The 21,166-nt window shown below is 40.2% G+C and overlaps 1 protein-coding gene across 1 annotated transcript; it reads left to right on the forward strand.

Moving 5' to 3' along the window:
• Positions 1 to 6,137: 6,137 nt before the first annotated feature.
• LOC125384307 lies at positions 6,138 to 20,740 on the forward strand. The gene is made up of 10 exons (XM_048403232.1): positions 6,138 to 6,556; positions 11,564 to 11,631; positions 11,882 to 11,989; positions 12,936 to 13,082; positions 13,924 to 14,071; positions 15,735 to 15,918; positions 16,954 to 17,002; positions 17,457 to 17,559; positions 17,722 to 17,835; positions 20,604 to 20,740. The coding sequence occupies exons 1-10, from the start codon at positions 6,223 to 6,225 to the stop codon at positions 20,738 to 20,740; spliced, it is 1,392 nt and encodes a 463-aa protein (XP_048259189.1). The 5' UTR covers positions 6,138 to 6,222.
• Positions 20,741 to 21,166: the final 426 nt, after the last annotated feature.

Here is a 21,166-nt window from a genome sequence, read left to right on the forward strand (position 1 = left end):
ATTTGCAAGTTTTGCAGATTGGGTAAAATAGTAGATGCATTTAACTTGTTTGTCTCTTATCCGTTGATATGAGAAAACACTTCATCAAATATGACATTTTTCGTGATCCTCATATTCATGAATTCTAAATATAAGTGACAGCTGACTGATTTATCAAACAATTATCAAACATATATCCGTGTATAACTTTCATACCATGCGATTTAGGATGTTGATGCGGTTTCGGACTTACTTGCTTGAAACTCGGATTATGTTTGAGACATGGATTATCGGGTACACTTGCTGGAGCCAGCAATTCTCTCATTGTATTGATGTTTATGGTACATTGGAACCCAGTACAATGTACGGATGGGCATCACATTAGAAGCACATACCAGGACCAGACTGAATGGTCAACATTATTGTCGTAACGATTTATTCTGCCACTACGCCATAACCAAATTAACAGTAACTTTTCGGTAACTCTTAAACTATGAAGATGTAACATAGATCTATGTTAGTATGTCATTGTCAGTGCTCATCTCTCTAGTTTGTTGCAGAACTCAGGATTTGAGAGGAGAGGTGTTGCATAGCTAGGTGCAAAGCAAGTGTTGTTTGTTGTTTAAATCTGTACTCAGCAATATTCCGGATGTATGGCGGACCAGTGAATAAACTTGACCATTCGATCCCGTCAGTCGCCACTTATGACAAGCATGGGTTGCTAAAGACTAAATAAAACACTGATCTGCACGGGGTGCAAAGCAAATGAAAAATGGGTATTCAAGTAACACTATTCTGGGTGTATGTTATTTACTTAAACTCGGAGATTGAAATAGATTTTCAGAAGTATTATGATAACGCTAACGGAGAACATTTTGCCGAAGAGACATACACGTTTACATTGTACTTGGTGATACGTCTAACTGATAGGCAGAAAATCAGTGATGACAGCAGGTGTTCGCAGAAAGGGAAAGCATGTCCTGCCAAACCGATTCCAGTGCACGATAGTGTGTTTACTGATTTTGGTGAAACTAATAAAAACGCTGTGTTAATTTTGAATTACGTCTGCTTTGTACAAGTGCAGATATTATGCTGCTTACAAGTTTTAAAAAACATATAAGAAATGTATTCGTGTTGCAACACAATGACAGATTTTTTGTTTTAAACTATGTCATCTGGTTACATATAAAAGGGCCTCACAGCAAAATGTATCGACCTTTTTCATCTCAAATGAAGTGTGTTAAAATGACGAAATGGACCAAAGAGCATTTTATCAATATTGTCAAATATACAAAATACTGAACAATTAGTATGTTGTCTTTGTTTTCATACTATAACATTTGGCAGCAGAAATTCAAGAGTTGGCCAATCAACCCTAATTTAGTAAACGTCCAAACAGTGTTCTGGGCTGCCTTTATACTTGTGAGGAAGCGAAAATAGCCTGACGTTGCAAACAATTCTAGATATATGGATGGTATTGTGATACAGCTGATCAATTTGCTCCTACTGAATTAAGTAGTTTGTATGAATTTTTTTTATGATCTAAGCGTTATGACAGTTTTAACACCTTCACATCATCATATGCCAACAACAGCTCAGATGGCCTTGTGACACTGGACCCTTATATCAACCCGATGAACGTTGACGTCCTGCTAAGAGATTACACTGTAATGACAACAAATTACAACTAAATGAAATGTATACAGATTGAGGGAAAATCGGTGTTCAAGACACTTCCCAAGGCTTTTTGCCTGATGTGTTACTTGTTATTTTATCCAATCATCAAGTCCCAGCCAACACACGTATTTCTTCTTCTGGTTAGAACCCGAAATGCGAGAAGGCTTCCTAAGTTTCGACTAAGTGCCACCTTACTATGCTATATTATGAGGACCATCTCCGGGTGAGACAGGAGCTTACTGTTGTCTTTTAAGATAGAATTTGACATTACTTGTCTTTTTGAATATTATAAATTTAGCGGTGAGTGTGAAATACCTACAACACGAGACAAGCAAGCAATTTTCCCATTCCTTAATAATACATTTATATAGTATGTTGATTGATTATCGTTTTGTAGGTGAGGATATGAAGTGAAATTATATGAAATTAATCTTTATGATCTGACAATAAGGATAGAGGAAATGTACGTGATATTTTTGTTATCTATAGGAAGATTAAGCCCTAATTGTATAAGGACGCCCGTGCTTGGTGTCGCCTGTTATGAAAAGTCGAGTGGCTCTAAACCTTGCTCACTCACTTGAGAGCATGTGTACGGATTTACACTATTGATTGTACAGCTATTCAAAATATATAGTCAGACCAAACGTTCGCTATGGGTTTTTCATATTCCTAAAATCTTAAATAAAATCAGATTGAAATAAATAATTTTCAAAGTAAATACAATGTCGCCCTTATATGTCAGAATCAGAAATAGCTTTAGTTGTATTTAATACTTATAGTGAGTGAGTGAGTGAGTGAGTGAGTTGGGTTTAACGCCGCTTTTAACAGTATTCCAGTTATATCACGGGGTGTCAGCTTAATGTATGAGGAAAGCCCGAAGTGATGCAGGTCTCAGACGTTTACCACATCGGTGAAACCTACGAGCACGGGCATAGTGCTGACAAAACCAAAAACATAATAGTGGCGAACCGAGATTCAAACCCGAAATCATAGGTTTCTGGCGTCCCCAAGGGACTCAGCTGTGCACAGCGAATCGCGGCTGGGCCACCCGCGCCCCCTGATACTTATAATAGAAAAAGAAACCCGTCAACGCCAGAGAATTATTAGTCAATATAATCTGCCGAGAATGATTCCATTTGATATAAAAGGCACAATAAGGGGGAAACTTATATGCATGGGTACAAGGCGTTAGCGAAAAGGGTAGGCATGTCCTGAACTTGAAGAAACGTTCTAACAAAATGACATCGTTTCGTTATGCCCGATCGTATACTATCGTATATGAGCAAAGTTTTTAATTTTGAAAAGTGATATAAACGTTTTCACACACGATGAGTGAGTGAGTGAGTGAGTTTAGTTTTACGCAACTTTAGCAATATTCCAGCAATATCACGTCGGGGGACACCAGAAATTGACTTCACACGTTGTACCCATGTCGGGAATCGAACCCGGGTCTTCAGCGTGACGAGCGAACGCTTTAACCACTAGGCTACCCGACTGCCCTCATACACCATGAAACAATTTCGTTTCATACATATATTCCAAGTATTGAGGATCAAATTGCAATCTCTTACGCTAGTGTGGTTCAATTCATAAACAATATAAATGAGAAAATGAGAGATCTTTCAGTTAGAATTAGTTTTGGCATTAGATGTCGATGATGACTTTTTTAGTTGTGTTTACATGTTTACGTGAAATTCAGTTACATCATTCCCTTATTTGTTTCTAAATAATCCAAGCATATTATGTGATTATATGAAAACACAACATGTCCTTCATACTCAATAGTTTCTCGGGTACATTGTAATTTACGAGTATTATCTTATTTGAACAGGCTAGCTTCAGGTAGATAACAATATAGTCTATCGATTTACTTTGATATATTGATCCATGTCGCCTCGTGTTTCACGCAAACGTCAACACATTATTTATCTTGTGTCTGGCAACTGACGTCATTGCATGACCCCAGTGACAGGTACTGATTTATTGCTCCGGTGTGTGTGGTGCACTGCCATGTTGATCGTGAACGTCTTGTTGTTAACTCTTTATGCTCAAGTATGTTGACCAGCACATGTGATAACCCTTATAAGGATTTAAAAGTTAAAGTTTTTCCTACTCGTCACTAACATTATACAGGCGGTGGCGTAGCCTTATGGTTATTGCGTTCGCACGCCACGCCAAGACGCGGGTTTGATTCTCCACATAGGGTCAATGTGTGAAGTCTATGTCTTGTGTCCTCCGTATGATATTGCTGGAATTGTGCTTAAAATGGCGTAAAACCATATTCACTCTCTCACTCACTACTAAAATTATCGTTTTTTAATATGATAATTAAATGTTGTATAAGATGTCATTATCTTCATATTCAAGCCTACAAAAAATATGGCTAAATATCTAGGACAATATCAAAGCGAAATAAGATTGAGATAGTTACAAGTTTATCTCCATCTGAAAAAAAGGGAATCTTCCAAACGAATACAGGGTGTTAAATTCAGATCACAATGACAAGCATGTGAAGCATCATCGACGGAATGGTTGATTTAGTTATTTAACAATTAAAAGGACATTTATATCATGCATGTCAACTGGGAATGTAAAGAGTGTGGCAATGTGTGTGTATCAGAAATGCATCATAAAGCCATTTACACACACATATGTTGAGCAGTATCGTGTACATGCACCATGCTCTCAATATTATATAATAATGTAAATAAAAACGGCATTCCACACTCGAATGAAATCTCTGCTAAAATGACAGCCCATTTGACGAAACTGACTGTATCATGCGCATGTGTTTATGAATCACAATCAAATACCAGGTGTTGGCGAAACGGTGAGCTTATCCAGTCCCACCGGTGGCACCTAAAGGTGTGGGGTTAATTTCTTCCTAATAGCAACAATCACTGGGGTGTCTGGACCAGACTTGTTTATTTACAGGTTTTCGTGATATGGCTTGAATGGACTGAGACGTTAAATAACGAAGAAATATAGAAGACACGTACCTTCATGAAATCAACAGATTAAAGGTTAACGCATCAGCCGATATATCATGCACTTAAACTTGACAAAATACGATAGATTTCTTACTGATATTTGATATTGTGTCATAAACGAAGCCTTATGATACAGTGGGAAGTGTGCACTGGACAGGGATATATTAACATTTGAAAATAGGTTTTGTTGCTTATATTTAGGTGAGTAAGTGGTTTAAGTGATAGGTCACTTGGCAGTATTTCAACCACTAAGAACGGTTGTTCACAGCTTGTCCAAAGAGGTGGTCGGGTAGCCTAGTGGTTAAAGCGTTCGCTCGTCACGCTGAAGACCCGGGTTCGATTCCCGACATGGGTACAATGTGTGAAGCCCATTTCTGGTGTCCCCCGCCGTGATATTGCTGGAATATTGCTAAAAGCGGCGTAAAACCCGACTCACAGCTCGTCCGTTGTTAAAATAACCTGTGAGACGTCATATAGGACCATTCTAAATTGAAGATGGAATTGAATAGTGTACGCTTTAGACATATAATATTTCTGACGTTCTTAGTTTAACAAAATATTTAAAGATATCTCTACTTTAAAATCACAGTATGTTTTGTTTTGTTTGTTTGTTGTTTAACGCCGCACTTAGCAATATTCCAGCTATGTGACGGCGGTCTGTAAATAATCGAGTTTAGACCAGACAATCCTGTGACTGACAGTATGTATATCCCCCTAAGCTTGCTTATTATATCCTGTTCCCCTAATTGTGGCATGTCGTAAAGCCAAGGGAGTGTTCAACATTTACTTGTAACGTTTAAATTGATGTATGATACAGATGTATGTGAACAGGCATGTAGTAAATATTGAGTTGCAGATGGTTGTTCATAAAATATTGCCTAATGTAATGTTCCGTGCTTGATAAGAACACATTCACATTGGAGAGGATATTAGTGTACACCACATCTCAACTTGATATTGAAAATGTGTTTGAAGTATTTTGCTGTGCAGACGCATGTCATTATGCAATCTATACAACAATGTGCAGCCTGCAGTTTAACTCTTGTCGACAATCATACGGTCTTTAAATACGTCATTGTTTCATTTAGATATAAGACAGATGCTTGTGTGCTCTTCATCAATAACGCACTTTACAAGATGGAATCACTACCAGAATGCATTCATAATTTCATACCTGAGCTGATTTAACGGAACGCTGTGGTGTTAGTGAGTGAACAATATCGTTGTTACACTGTTTCGATATTTAGCACATGCATTTTTAATTTACAAGGCAGATTTGACATTTGGAGCACTTTATCAAAAGCCTTGATTCAATTTTAAATGAACTGCCAACAGAGGAATGTTTCGTTTTCCGTCTTCCCATGTCTAACAATACGTGATTGACGTATTCAAGGTGATAACACTTTACTTTCCTTGTCGCCGTTTGATTTCTAAGATTACACAACGATAACATGCACAGCGTTTGCCCAAGACAAACCCGTGCATAACAGCAAACTAAAACAGTCTGAACGTATGCACGAACACATTGACATGCGAGTGACACTGTACGAGTGACATTTCAGACATTAATTCGAAAATGCCGACACTGTTATTGGTATTCATACTTGCAAGACTTGCGGCCAACTCTGCTTGTGGAACATGTGTGGCAGACTGTGACTGGAGTGTGGGAGAGTGGGGAGAATGCAGTAGATCATGTGGCGGAGGGTATCAAACCAGAAACAGGACCCTGTGTTGTCATGACAACGAGTCTACAGAAACATGCCTGGAGAGATGTCACAACAAGTCCTATGCAGGTGCCCCAGACACCCACAGAACGTGCAACAACCTTTGTCTGAATGGAGGGAAGTTTGACGACAATACTGGTCTGTGTTGGTGCAATCAGGGATGGATAAGTACATGCTGCCAAGAAGGTAAGACAAATACTTTAATTTTCTTTAGGAAGTTAATATATATTATCTGTAGTTTCTCACTACTTATACTCAACATGACTGCAGTGAAATAAGCACTTGGATATGTTCTTCTTAAAAGATAAATTACAACGATATCACACCCCGAGTCTGCACACTACAAGTAGTAAAAAAGCGTGGACCTGGCCTGTTTCTCTTTGCTCCTTTTACTCTTAGTTAATTTATAAGAGGATACACATGCAGACATATTATATATTATATAAACACCTGGAAAATGGTTAAGCGCCTCTGAAAAGGTTAATCAATGTCGCACGACCGCGAATGTAATTGGTGAAATTATTTTGGTAATGACACGAACTGATAGTTAACTATCCATAGTTAAGATGTGAATATTTGTTAGCGGTTCTTTCGCGAACTGCACGTGCATGTAGTACGTGACTTGTTAAAAACGCACTATCAGTTGACGCTAAATCCACGAAAAATTTGAAATTCTGAAATGTAGTCTTAGTTCGTGTTCAACATGACTCGTTGGAGGTTACTTGACAACAACGGGTGGCGAAATGCATTCTTAATTCAGGGTGTGGCCTTTCAATCTGTTAGTTGTCAGCTCAGTTATCACCATTTGGTTATGAACAGATTGGCCCAGAAACATCGGCAAACGTAATCACGGACATTGATAAATCTACTTGAGGTCAAGGTTGGTTGGTTGGTTGGTTGGTTTGTTGTTTAACGCCGCACTCAGCAATATTCCCGCTATTTGACGGCGGTCTGTAAATAATCGAGTCTGGACCAGACAATCAAGTGATTGATATCATGAGCATCTACCCACGCAATTGGGATTGATGCCCGTGCATCAACCGAGTCAGCGAGCCTGACCACCCGATCCCGTTAGTCGCCTTTTACGACAAGCATAGTCGCCTTTTACGGCAAGCATGGGTTGCTGAGGACCTATTCTACCCCGGAATCTTCACGGGTCTTGAGGTCAAGGAGGCTGATTAAATGCGGCATGGAGTTTGTCGAGGCGTGGCTGGAACCTGAGGACAATAAGGAAGATCCACTTGTTGGATGAGAGCAGGTCCTTGTTGCGTGTCGTGTTTGGCGGCAAAGAAACACGGCATACACGTTTCCAAAACATTCGTTCAAAAATCAGTCATGATGTAAGGTTTCCTGTCCGATAACTGCAAGCTTGACATGATCATTGTCCATTAGTGTTGGTTGGTTGGTTCGTTGTTTAACGCCGCACCCAGCAATATTCCAGCTATATGACGGCGGTCTGTAAATAATCGAGTCTGGACCAGACAATCCAGTGATTAATATCATGAGCATCGATCCACGCAATTGGGATCGATGACATGCATCAACCAAGTCAGCGAGTCTGACCACCCGATCCCGTTAATCGCCTTTACGACAAGCATGAGTATGGTTTTACACCGCTGTTAGCAACATCCCAGCAATATCATGGCGGGGGGCCCTAGAAATGGGCTTCAGACATTGGACCAATGTGGGGAATCGAACCTTTGTCTTCGTCGTGACAAGCGAACGCTTTAACCACTGGGCTACCCTACTGCCCCTGATCATTGTGCGGGGGAATCTGACTTGTGACATGTACAGGCGTCACATCCTGATCCGTTCGTTCTATGCCAATTACTAACCAGAACCATCCACAGGGACAGAGCGAGACAACATCGTTCCTCCAGCTGAACGCCATCACGACCATCCCTTGGTTCGCCATTAGAACAGATGGAACCCAATGTAACATCTGGGCCATTCTATAGCTAGGGTGTGAGATACAGAAGCTCGACCCACCAGTTGCCATGAACACACAATGCCACAATCTTTGTGTGCTGGCGATTAGGTGCCTCACTCTGGCAGTGTGGGTTTGAATCGCGGACGGACTCAACTTAAAAGTACTAGAACCTGTACTTTACACAGAAAGTGTAATCCCTAATATAACATTTGTTACAAACTATAGTTGCTTGATATTAATAACATTAAATAGTATTACTCTTGTTGATTGACCAAACAACAACTCTAATGAAGAAAACAGCCTCTAGTTTTCTTGATGTTTAATTACATGTTTTATTGCGCATTGTCTAAACAACAATTAATTAATAAATAAAAGCGACAAAATCCTTTCCATATTAATAAGAAATTTCGATTGTAACAGTCGATTGTACGATTCCGATAATATCATGAGAATATGTTCATGAATCACTATCAATAGTGATGATACCAGGTGTTCGCGAAAAAGTGAGCGTCACAAACACATCCAAAGGCAATCCTCTTTTTGACATAAGTTACAAGTTAAAATAGAGAATAGCATCGGATATCACGTTCGTCACTGTTGTAACCGTGATCAAGTAACTTCTGAGCAAGAGTTGTATGACACTCTTTGCAATTATCGTTGAAAGCGCATGCTCGATTGTACCTCAAAAGTTGTGAAATGTAGACACCAAGGGCTGGAGCTGCAGGAATATTGCTCGACATAAAGTGAGTGAGTTAACTGACCCATGGTAAAGGATCAGGATCCTTTACACTTTATAACACATACGCACGCCACTGTACGTTACAAGTAACGAACGACACATTTTTCTTATTCACGAGAGGGTCGAAATGACATAAACCCTCCCTGGCTATTTCTATATTATTTGGGAATTATTTAAGTCCCTGGAATTCCTAACCAAGAATAAACATGGTTCGTTGTTAACCACCAGACACTTCAATCTTGTAAGGGTTTGTTTTACCTCACGATTGTTTGTCTGGCGTTCGTCACACATATACTCACACGCAAAAGAAACGCAAGTGGTTTTAAGCAAATAGGTAACAAACACGGAACCATAAATTGATACGAGTTTTAGCATGTAGTGAAGCCTGATGGTATTATCAATATTTTTGGTTGAATTGTGGAAGCCCCGAGTAAAAACGCAACATAAAAAACGAATCGCCAAAACGCACCATTTTAATGAATATGTGGGTATCATGCATCTATTTCTCGCGAAATCGAGAATGCACGAACTGTCACGAACTGTAGTGGGTATAAAACTGTGGCCGATTCGATGACCTACCACTCCTACAATGCCACGCCTAACTCAAAATCAGAGAAACCAGGCTATCGGACGTTTGGAAGCTGGAGAGTCTATCATTTCAACGTTAACATAACCACAATTTACCGTCTCCTGCATCGATACAATGCTACCCAGACCACAGATGACCTTCCTCGGAGCGGTCGTCCTAGGGTCACCACACCTCAACAAGATCGGCAGATTATCCGTCAACACCAGCGACATCCGTTCCTAACTGCAAGTGAAAGTGCTCGACAGACCATAGGAACACATAATCGACACATTAGCCGGGACACTGATCCGTTCCAACAACCTCAGATGTCGCCGACCAGCACGTCGTCCTGTTTTCCAACCACGGCATCGACAAGCACGACTTCAGTGGGCACAGGGTCATCACAATTGGCGTCATCATGAGTGGGGGCGTGTCATCTCTGATGAAAGTTGCTTTTGTGTCTCCAATGCAGACGGAAGAGTCAGAATTTGGCGGCGTCGAGGTGATCGTTTCGTACACTTGTGGGATGAGGTTCAAAGGCGTCTGCACAATGTGCGCCCAGTCCCTACAACTGCCGATGAACTACGCACAGCTGCTCTGGTTGTGTGCAGGAGGATCCCTAGGGCCTTCACAAATCGTCTGATCCACCCAATGTACAGGAGATGTGTGGCAGTGATCAATGCTAATGGTGGTCACACCAGGTATTGACTGACATTTTGGGTATTGACCCGAAACTGTGTAAGCCCTTAACATTTGAAAAAACAACAATAATGCCATCTGCCTTTTAATCCATTATACTGTCTTCAGTCAAATTTTTGTCAATCTTGCCCTATTATTATTTCTTGTCTTTACTGTTGAAAATAAATAACATGTATACTGCATACTCGACTTTGCGTGTGAGTATATATTTCAAGCGCAATAACATACTTTTCACTGTTTTAAACGCTGTCTATAAACCACCAGAAACCAAAGGGACTATGGCGACAATAAATACCAGAAGATAAATGACAGAGTTAGTTTTAATACATTGTAAGGATATCCTCATAATAAACTAAACTTGTGACGCACCCTTTAAGCAAACAAGCATTTCATATAGTTGATATGTTTCAATACGATGGTATAAGATTAAACTGTATTGCCTTTATTTTAATCTTATTTATTTAGAGCACGTAAGATTCTATTTAATGTTTGAAGTTGATTTAAATCATAGTGCCAATAAATGTACTTGATGTAAATCGTGATACTAATGGACTGTTGATTTACCGATCTAGGTTGTTCACTTTACTAAGGAAATGTGATTTACTTGAATGCTTGCAATCTCAGAAAAGAACCAACTTCACTTCTGTCAAGACGTTTGAGTTTTCAACTTTGAACATGACAAACTTAAGGAAATACTTCACTCCTCGACTCACTGGGCATTAATTACTAGATGTCGGGACAATAGATATAGTTACATAGTCTATATTCCGTGGTTCAGGACAATTAATCAAAAATAAATGCAAATGTCATCTGAAGTTTACTTAGAAAATACTATGTGAAATGCTGGACTTCCTCAAGTCAAGACAAGAACAAACAAGCAGGTCATGACATAAACTTTACTAATTTCCCTGTAGGTATGGACAGTTTTAACATAGGACCCGTTAAGATCCGGGATAGAATAGGTCTTCAGCAACCCATGCTTGCCGTGCAAGGCGACTATGCTTGTCGTAAGAGGCGACTAACGGGATCGGGTGGTCAGGCTGTCTGACTTGGTTGATGCATGTCATCGATCCCAATTACGTGGATCGATGCTCATGATATCAATCACTGGATTGTCTGGTCCAGACTTAATTATTTACAGACCGCCGTCATATAGCTGGGATATTGCTTAGTGCGGTGTTAAACAATAAACCAACAGCAACAGTTGTAACATAGAAAACTATCTATTCAATGCCAAATTACCCATTGTTGTTTCAGCTTCTACGTCCTATAAATTCGCTTGCAGCGTCTCCACAAGGAAAACATATCCGAAAATACTTTCTCAGGTAATTGAACACTGTTTTCAATCCTGTGTTCTTGCATGCTGGTGACATTTGTTTTGAAGATACAAGGATAGTATTTGTTGTCAATGATATACACTCGCGTCGACAGACAAATAGATTCGAGCCTTTTTTGCATATTCAATGAGAACAAATACAAGAAGCATTGTCAATGAAATTTTCATGGATATTAAGAAAAAGAAATCCATAGGTAACTTCTGCCTTCATGACCATTGTGTTGCCAATATATTTACAGGTAGCAGGTGAACCAGAGTCTGCTGCTCTCAGTAGATTCCATGTTGTGAAAGCACAGCTGGCGAATGAACTTTTCACTGTGGAAACTTACATACCCCAGGAAATTAATGTAAGTACTAATGCAGCTACATATTTTATTGAATAATAATAAAACCCTTTCCATAATCATTAGAAATGTCTTTCTAAGAGTCCATTGTACGATTTCGACAATATAGTAAGCATTTGTAAATTATGTACTGCTGATGATACGCATTCCCGATAAGGGAAGCATATCCTGCCCCACAGATGGCACCCGTACAGAATAAACACAATGAAGGACAAATTTACTGTTCACCTGAAAGGCGCGGGAACGTTATGGTAGAAGTCAAAATAGGGAATTGCATCGGACATCATTTTAGTCACTGATGCGTCAAATTTGAAAATGTCCTTCACGTATGTACAATTATACGTTTTCAAAGCCTGTTAACGGGCCTAAATATTGCAACATCGATCAAACAACTTTTGAATAAGAGTTGCACGACGTTCTTTAAATCTTGGTGGAAAGAGCATGCTCGATCGTATCTCCAAATTTGTAAAATAAGGACACCAACGGATGAAGCTGCGGTAATATGTATGTACATAAAGGGAACGTTGACAAAAGGAATGTCTTGTGGCCAGTTTTTGTCACCCTTAATCTTCATGCATACATCTAAGTATGAAACAGATGAGGTGGTGTGGCTGGCGAATTGACCATTATTTAATTATATCTGATCACCTTTCTAAATGGCATTCTGTGTTCATACCTTTAAACCTGATGCTTATCATACACATCTTGGCCAAGTTCCCTTGTTTTGTGGGGGCTACTTCTTGCTCAAATGTCTTATGTTATCCATGAGCATGTCCATCATTTCAAATATCGTTTCTTATTCCATTTTAGATGACAATTGCTTCCATTTCTCACAACTTATCCTTAACCTTTGAAGATACAGCTTTGGTATGTTAACAGGCAACCTGATCCGAGCCTATGCTTTGTTCTATGGTTAACCGATATTTGAGGTTTCGTGTTTTCTTCACAGATAGTCCTGAGATTATGCTCACATAATGTCTACAGTAAAGATGGGTGCATGGTGGACCACATGTCTACTTCTCGGGACTTACTTCGTAACAGAACTGTAATCTACAATGGGGGATACCTTGGTGAAATAAGGAGCGTCTTCCTCGAGGTGAGGTGTACTTAGTTATATGTGTTAAGATGAGGTTCGCATGACACTACACATTGAAATCACAATTGGCTTTTCTCCCATCTGGAAAGCCAGTTAGATAACTTTTGCCATTCCACTGACATTTTTATGCCAATGAAACAGTTTTAAAAATGAAACAAGTGGAACTCTTTGGTAGTATCGGAAGTGACCAATGACAAGAATCAATATGATATGCTTTCATTAACTCAAACCATAATTAGGTCTACAATACCTAAACCACGTCAATAAGACACATCACATGGATCATGTAAGCATTATTCAAACAGCTATCCCTAGAGAAAATGAAACACCACCATGATGACTTCAAAAATAATCTCTGTATAGAAAGTCGAAGCATCGTAGTATGAAAGACATCACGTCACAGTTTGTGAGACTGTTTTGCCAAAACCTAGGCTTTGTTGCTGCCACTGTCACTCGTAAATAAGCGGCCGGTAATTTGATATGCTTGGGTGGTGGGGGATTATATGAAAGCAAATATATTGTCCCCGAAAAAATAATTCTGCTTGAGGCTGTTGAGAAAAAATAAATTTACTGCCACAAAAATGACATTGTTGCAAGTTATTTTTTTCTATAAGCATCTAGGGTCATAGGCTTAATTACTGGGTTTTGAGATGTAGCTGAACAAAATATCTTATCTCGAAACTGTGTACTGTGTACCAATAACAATAATACATTGGCTATTATTCATGTCTGTTAGCCAAATGCCGACTGCTGCATCCGTTATGTAACACGTGTTATTAAGATGTAGCGCCCAATGTATAAGTGTATTGTTTATTGACAATTAATAGATTTAAACTTGCAGGTTTCTCAGAAGGAAAGACTGGTAGAGTATGAGTGGGTCCCAGAACACCTCGATGTGAGTGACCAGTATTCACACTTACACTGTTCAAGAAAGATGTCACATATTCAGCATCCCAGCATTTTTCGTCACCGACGATGGGCCAGTCGAGGTAATATATGTATACCTGAACTTCCTCTGGTTCTTTAAAGTTGTATGTTTGTAAAACTTATAACAAGGAGAGGAATAATATACTCCTAAAAAAAAGAGACGCAAAGCCAGAATGTGTGAGATAGGAAAATACATTTATACAAGGAACCGTACAAGGTATTGAGCAAAAATGTTGTGGAGAGAACACTTGGTGATTGTTGCCATCTCAGGTATAGGTACATAGGAAACGTCAAAGGTAAAAGGTCAGCTACGATCAATAACGCTTATGTCCTCCGTTGGCTACCCCCACCAAACCTGTCCACTCCATGAACACAGTAACTTCCGGCGTAACGATCTCCCCGATCTGTACACCCGTGCTCTCCAATCCCCTCGAAGGAGGAGAATTCTTGAATCGTCGCTGAACCAGAAATCTTTACACCGCAGTTAAAGCAATACTCTGTTTTGACGACGTCAATGCAGTCGTTGTAGACGATGTTGTTGACTCAATATGACGCGTCAAACAGGACGTCTTGCTGGTAGACCTTCTTAAACGGTTTCATACGGTCTCGTGGGAGAGTCTGTGCAGTCTGGGTATTGGGATTCGGTTGAGGTGGCTGTGGTCGTCCATTCACGCAGGTGGCGCAGTCTTGAGCGGGAGTGGTAACTCTTGGTCGACCGACCTTGGCCGATCATTTGTTGACCCATGCTGCTGAAACCACCATTGTGATGATGCTGGACGCAACATTGAAAACCCTGGCTACTGCTGATCGGGATTCCCCTGCCTGCAAGCGGCTTATGACGTTGTTTCTTTGCACTTCTGTTAATCTTGGCATGTTGTTGAACTGTCACTATTCGATTGACGCAGATGCTACGCAATAAGAAACCCTGCAATTTAAGACCGACAATAGTGCTGCTGCATGTGCAGTACGTGCAGATCCATGTCCCTTTTGTTAATGAACATGGTGCGTTTTTCCGAATCGTAAGTGTTACCCGACAAATGGTTTGCATGTCCTTGTTGTGATCATTTTGACCGGTAAATTTGTCACTGACACCAGAACACATTAAACCGCTTCATTTTGCACCTCTTGGTCCGTTAATCTTGCTTTTATTGCCAAAATTATCCGTATTGCGTTTCTCTTTTGTTGAGTAATATTTTTCTGGTTCTAATTGTGCTTGCTGTATGCAGTCTAACATCCTTTTCCCATACAGCTGCGAAAAGTCGTTTAGCATAATGTTGAACTTTAGATAAAGGATAAACCTGCTAAGGAGAAGGGAAGCAATGACACACGGCTACTACTATAGATCAAATAATATAGACCCTAAGCTAAATGGTGTACCGTAAAACATGAACCTTTCACGAGTAGCAACTTGATGCAAGATGAGAGATAATTGAATTGACATTTAAGTACCCATTGCAAGATGACAAACTTATTAACTGATCAAGTGCATTAAAATAAAGTCATCCTTCGTATACATCAACAATACAACAGAGTACCATGAGATCCCGGTATACATTATATATGCTCGACAGTACATTCAAAAAGAAAATTTCAAATGTAATACAGGGGAATATCATTCGCGGTCAGAGGCCCGTTGTAATTAGTACCAATTGTGAAATTTTTACCTTGCCACACTGACGGGAAGCAAGTTCCATTTATACCTGAACATTACCATTTTCTTACCAGATCTTCAGATTCTTATCCAAACAAGTGACAGCAACTATGCTGGTACTGATGCCACCGTCAGTATGATAATTTACGGTGACAAAGGCAGCTCACGCAGCATGGACATGGATGGAAGTTTTGAGAGCGGAGATGTTGATACAAGTATGCGAAGTATCAATGAAATAGGAAGAATACGCAGCATTAGGTAATATATAACTGTTACTGTGTAAACAGATTATGAAAGCTAACTGAAACGTTCGTTCAATTCTTGGAAGGCAAGCTTTACAAACTAATGACTGCTCCTTTGCGAAAACGAGAATTTGACACTGGTGAGAGAAATTGCTTAAAAGGAAAAAACTGAGAAACAAGCTGTGATTAAATACCGGGTAAAGAGGACAAGGCACCAGAAGAAATATACGAAAAGATAAAAGTCACGCTTGGGGATGACTGCCCACCAAATGTAACTGATCAATAAAAACGACAAAACTCTTTCCATAATCACATAAAAGTGCATAGAGCACATTACTAATTGAGCGTAATGCTCCAGTTTGTACAGGTGGGAGGGACATTCTGAGTCGGTACAGAGCGTCATACATAATTACAGTACACAAATTACAAATGAACAACGATGATATGATTCTGTTCCCAACACTTGAGTGTGTGTAAGAATAAAATGTGGTTATGCTATTCTTTCACCTATAATACATCAATGCTTCCCAAGCAGGGACACAATAATGCCCAGAATACAAGGAGATCATACCAACCTATTCACGTGAACACTGGCAGTCCGTCGACACACTATCTATGTCTATATCTAAGTCTATGCTGTAAACATGGGCTTATTTAGTTACCCGTGATCAGACAGTCAGTCACAATGACATACGATATTCCAGAAGCAATCCAGCATACTACTCTTACTCACACGTTGTTTTATCAGGGTCACAGCATGCAATCGCTTAGTAAAGTTTTCACAATGTTTCAAAATAGACGCATCAGTGTTGGATTCAAACGGTGAGGCAGGATAGTCTCGCCTTAGTGTACACCTGCTGCCATCTCCATTGCGCAGTTAAAGATAGTCGAACAATGGAGTCTGCTGTGTGTCGGTTTTAGTTACCAGTAAGGACCAGAAATGTGCCACAGCTGATGCTCTTTTGGCGGTGGGGCCTAATAACGTTGGGGTTGTTTTGATTTTTGTCAAATGATTGGTTATAATTATTACTTCAGTTATCGTTTGTTTCAGGATATGGCATAATAACAGGGGGACCAATGCTGGCTGGAAATTGGACTGGGTAATATTTGTATTGTATTCTTAGCCTCCTTGAGAGTTTTTATTAACACCCGCTTGTGAATAGTGGTAGGTTTGTATCCACATTGTTGCATCATTGCAAAGTTACTTGTATTAGGAGACAAACAAGGTTTGAACTATGTGTATAAGTTTTCTGGCAGGGACGTTTAGGAGCTCTTCCACGACAAGATAGCTTTGTGTTTTTATGCACAAGATCAAAGGAAAATGACTTCACCAACAAATAAATGTTGCATGGTATTGTGCATATAAAAGTATGTGACATATAGAATGTTGCATTTCGGCACTGACAAAACACTTAACAAAACATTGTGAAAACTACCTGCATGGCCCGAGAAGGCTTCCGGGAAGTATTAGTACCTTTCAGTAAGTACCACTTGTGCATACACGTAGTACAGGTCGCTGGTTGAACTATCTCTGACATTTCCTTTCTCTAACAGGTGCGTATTTCTGAACTTTCTGAACCGGGTGTAACATACGAGTTTGGATGTAGTTGCTGGTTAGAGGACAATAACAATGGAAAAGACCTCAGACATAGCACAGGTAGGCACACACTTAATATATGATACTAGCATTAAGATCATATATAGTTCATACTTAAAGCAATAAAAGCTGTACTTTCAGTATGAAACAAAGTTTAACAAATATTATAACCCCAGTTGTGTCTGTCATATTTAATATGTGATTAACATGTTTCCTTTCCAGCTTGTCCGTCCATATCAAATTGTGCAACGCAGCGTTGTCGTACCTGTACAGCATGCCAGTCGCCCTCAAAGGATTTTTATTTCAGATTATCTGCCGACAAAGTCAAATGTGACAGTGAGTTTATAATTTAAGGATACGCAGTTATTGACTCGTAAAAATAGAGACATCAGTTACATTCTTTTAAACATCTCAATGTTTACCACTCATAATTTCCTGTTATAACCCGACCGCCTCCGTGGTCTAGAGGGAGAGCGGAAGGTCCGGGATTCGATCCCCGGCCGCGTCATACCAAAAGACGTTAAAAGATGGTACTTGTTGTTACCCTGTCTGGCGCTCGGCATTAAGGGGCTAAAACAAGGACTTGTCAGCTCGGAGTCAGTATCCTGTGTCTGAGTTGGGTATTCATGTTAAACTGCGGCATGGTATCTCAGTGGGCTAGCACTATAAATCGGCATCAGTCCGGACTAGTAAAAGCAGCCACATACACCCACACACACACGTGCATCCACGTCGCTATATATACACATGGACAAGAGTTAAGCGCCACCCACCATATTTGTGATTTGTTACTTTTGGCACTTAATGATGACTATTATAACGAGATGTACGATTGTTATAAGCCGTATATGTAAACCTCATGTGATGCAAACGTTGCCCCAAAGCAAGTTTATCTTGTGTTCCAAAAGAATATGAGCAGAAAAGAATTTTACCGAAGACCAGAAATTGAAGGATTGAAAAACTGTTCTTGTCATGATATCAGCAGACCATATCAGGTGTCACATAGAAACCCTAGTGAGTGCAGAGTCTATTGCAAGACAAAAACGTCGGTAACGTGTGTATGATCCACGGACATTCACCACAGCTTCAACCCTACGCCTCATACTCATTACAAGTCGTTGAATGCTTATCTGAGGCAAACGGATCCATTCTTCATGAAGTGCAGCTTCAAGTCCAGCGAGATTTTGAACTGGGGGATCACGATGTCTGATTTTCTGGCCAAGAATGTCCCAGAGATGCTCAATCGGATTAAGATCCTGACAACAGACCGGCCAAGGAAGAGTGGTAATAGCTTCTTGACGCAAATAAGCCCAAACTGCCCGAGATCTGTGTGGTCTAGCATTGTCGTCCATGTAAACAGGTCTTGTCTGAAGAGGATGGTTGTCAAAATGAAGGACTACCACTGGACGAAGAACGGCATCTTGGTATTATTGACCATTCAGGTTTCCACGAATTGTCAACAGCGAGGGTTTGCAGCCGAAGGAAACAACCCCATATCATGACCGACCCCCCGCCACATGCTAAGGTCTTCCGGATGTTCCTTCGTGCAAAACGAGTGTTACGTTGCCTCCTAACACGTATTCGACCATCAACAGTTCGTAGCAGCATTCAACATTCGTCAGACCAATGGATCCTTCTCCAGTTCCATCGACAGGCACGACACCATATCAGACGATTCCGCATGTGCCTCTCAGTCAGTTTAGGACGTTTTACTTGGATTCTGGCGTTTTAAACAGCCGCTCTGAGACGACGCCTTACGGTCATCGTCGAGAGTCTCTGATGGGTAATCCACTGCAGCCTTAAATCTGTTGCAGTGGCAAATGAATTTCGTCTGACTATCTTGAAAAGACGTTTAACCTCTCTGTTAGAGGTCTTTCTTGGCCTACCAGACCTATGCCCGTCATTGACATCATTGGTTTGACCATGTTTGACAATCAAACGAGTGATATCACTGTAATGACGACCCATTTGTCTTGCAATGGCCCTGCATGACATGCCAGCATTTTTCATGCCTATCACTTGCCATCTATCAGCGTTTGTTAATTTTCTCCTCACCATGGCTGATTTTCAACCTCTACTGGAAGGGGAATCTCACACAGGAGCAAAATGCAACCACGTGTCTGAAATTTGAATTTCACTATTTATAGGGTAGGGGAACTGCAGCAACACGTAAAGCACGCTTTCCTTGTGGTATCTGGACAAATTTGGGTTCATGAAACTATGGAAGCCTAATTCAGTCATACTTCATCATATTTCGTATTTCTGATTCCCACACGTAAAATCAATAGACTATGAATATGGTGGCGCTTAACTTTTGTGCATGTGTATAAGTACAATAAAACCAATTTCACCTCACCTCACCTCACCTATTATAACCCCTAGATAACATTGATAGCATTTATATTGAATTTTGGGATAGGACATTTAGGCAAGAAATGGGTATCCCCACATGCAAAATTAAAACAATGGAAGATTAATAAGAAGTTCAAGTTAAGCTTCAGATATGTGGATGTTTTGATTTCGTTCAAGTGAGTAGGTAAGTGAGTTTGGTTTAACGTCACTTTTAACAGTACCCCAGTTATATCACGGCGTGTCAGCTTAATGTGGGAGGAAAGCCCGAAGTGATGCAGGTCCCACTTCGGTGAAACCCACGAGTACGGGTATGGTGATGACTAACCTAGAAACATAATCGGGGCGAATTGGGATTCGATCCCATAATCATAAGTTTCTGGCGTGCCCAAGGGACGTATCTCTGCACAGGGAATCTCGGCGCCTTAGACGACTTGGCCACCCGTGCCCCCGATTTCGTTCAAAATTTGTGAAATAGCCAATTCCTTTCCACTGATTTACCCCCCTGAACTAGAAATAATAGTGAAACCCAGTGGTGCAGCAAGGTTTTCTTGCTTTTGAGCATTTTATATCAAACGAATTTGGGACTCATGCAGACGTTCGATCCTCAATAATGTTGTTCAAAACATAAAACATAAAATCAGACATAAAAAATTCTATCGAATGTGCACTGTAAGTATACCGTCTAGATCCATATTTACTTTAAATAATTTTGTTAATTCAATAAGAAGAGTTAACTTTTATCTATATTCCAGCTGTCTGCTCATATGTAAGCAACAGGTGGTGCTGGCCTGGCAATTGCTACAATGGTCTTCTGACATCCTGCTCGTGTGATAGTGGATTCAGGAAGTCAGGGACGTCCACGTGTGACAGTGAGTGTTTTACAATTTAATGTTTTGAACATTTGAAATCAGTGGTCACGGTGTACGTTAAGCATGACAAATATATAAGGGATCACAGCAGGTTAATATTATCAATGTGTTATAGTATTTTACAGAAACTAGCATAAAATAAATAAATAAAAGCAACGAAGAGTGTTAGGTCTTATCATCAGCTCAGGACTCAAGCCCCCTCTACACGCAGCCCAGACAGGGAATGTGACTTCTCCCAGGAAGCGTTGCCTACTCGAACCAACCAAGAACTTTCGGAAAATGTGAAGACTGCCCAACATTGAGCCTTCTGCATTAACCAGCTTGTCGGAAGAGTGGTGTTCCTGGCAAGTACTCGATTGGGAGGTACTAAATCTAAGTCACCGAGAACTAAGGAGAGTGAGACAACTTCGTCCTGGATATTCAAGGGTTACGTTTCGTAATTGAAG

The sequence above is a fragment of the Haliotis rufescens genome, unplaced genomic scaffold (assembly GCF_023055435.1).
Source record: "Haliotis rufescens isolate VD_foot unplaced genomic scaffold, xgHalRufe1.0.p SCAF_3, whole genome shotgun sequence".
Classification (NCBI taxonomy): Eukaryota; Metazoa; Mollusca; class Gastropoda; order Lepetellida; family Haliotidae; genus Haliotis; species Haliotis rufescens.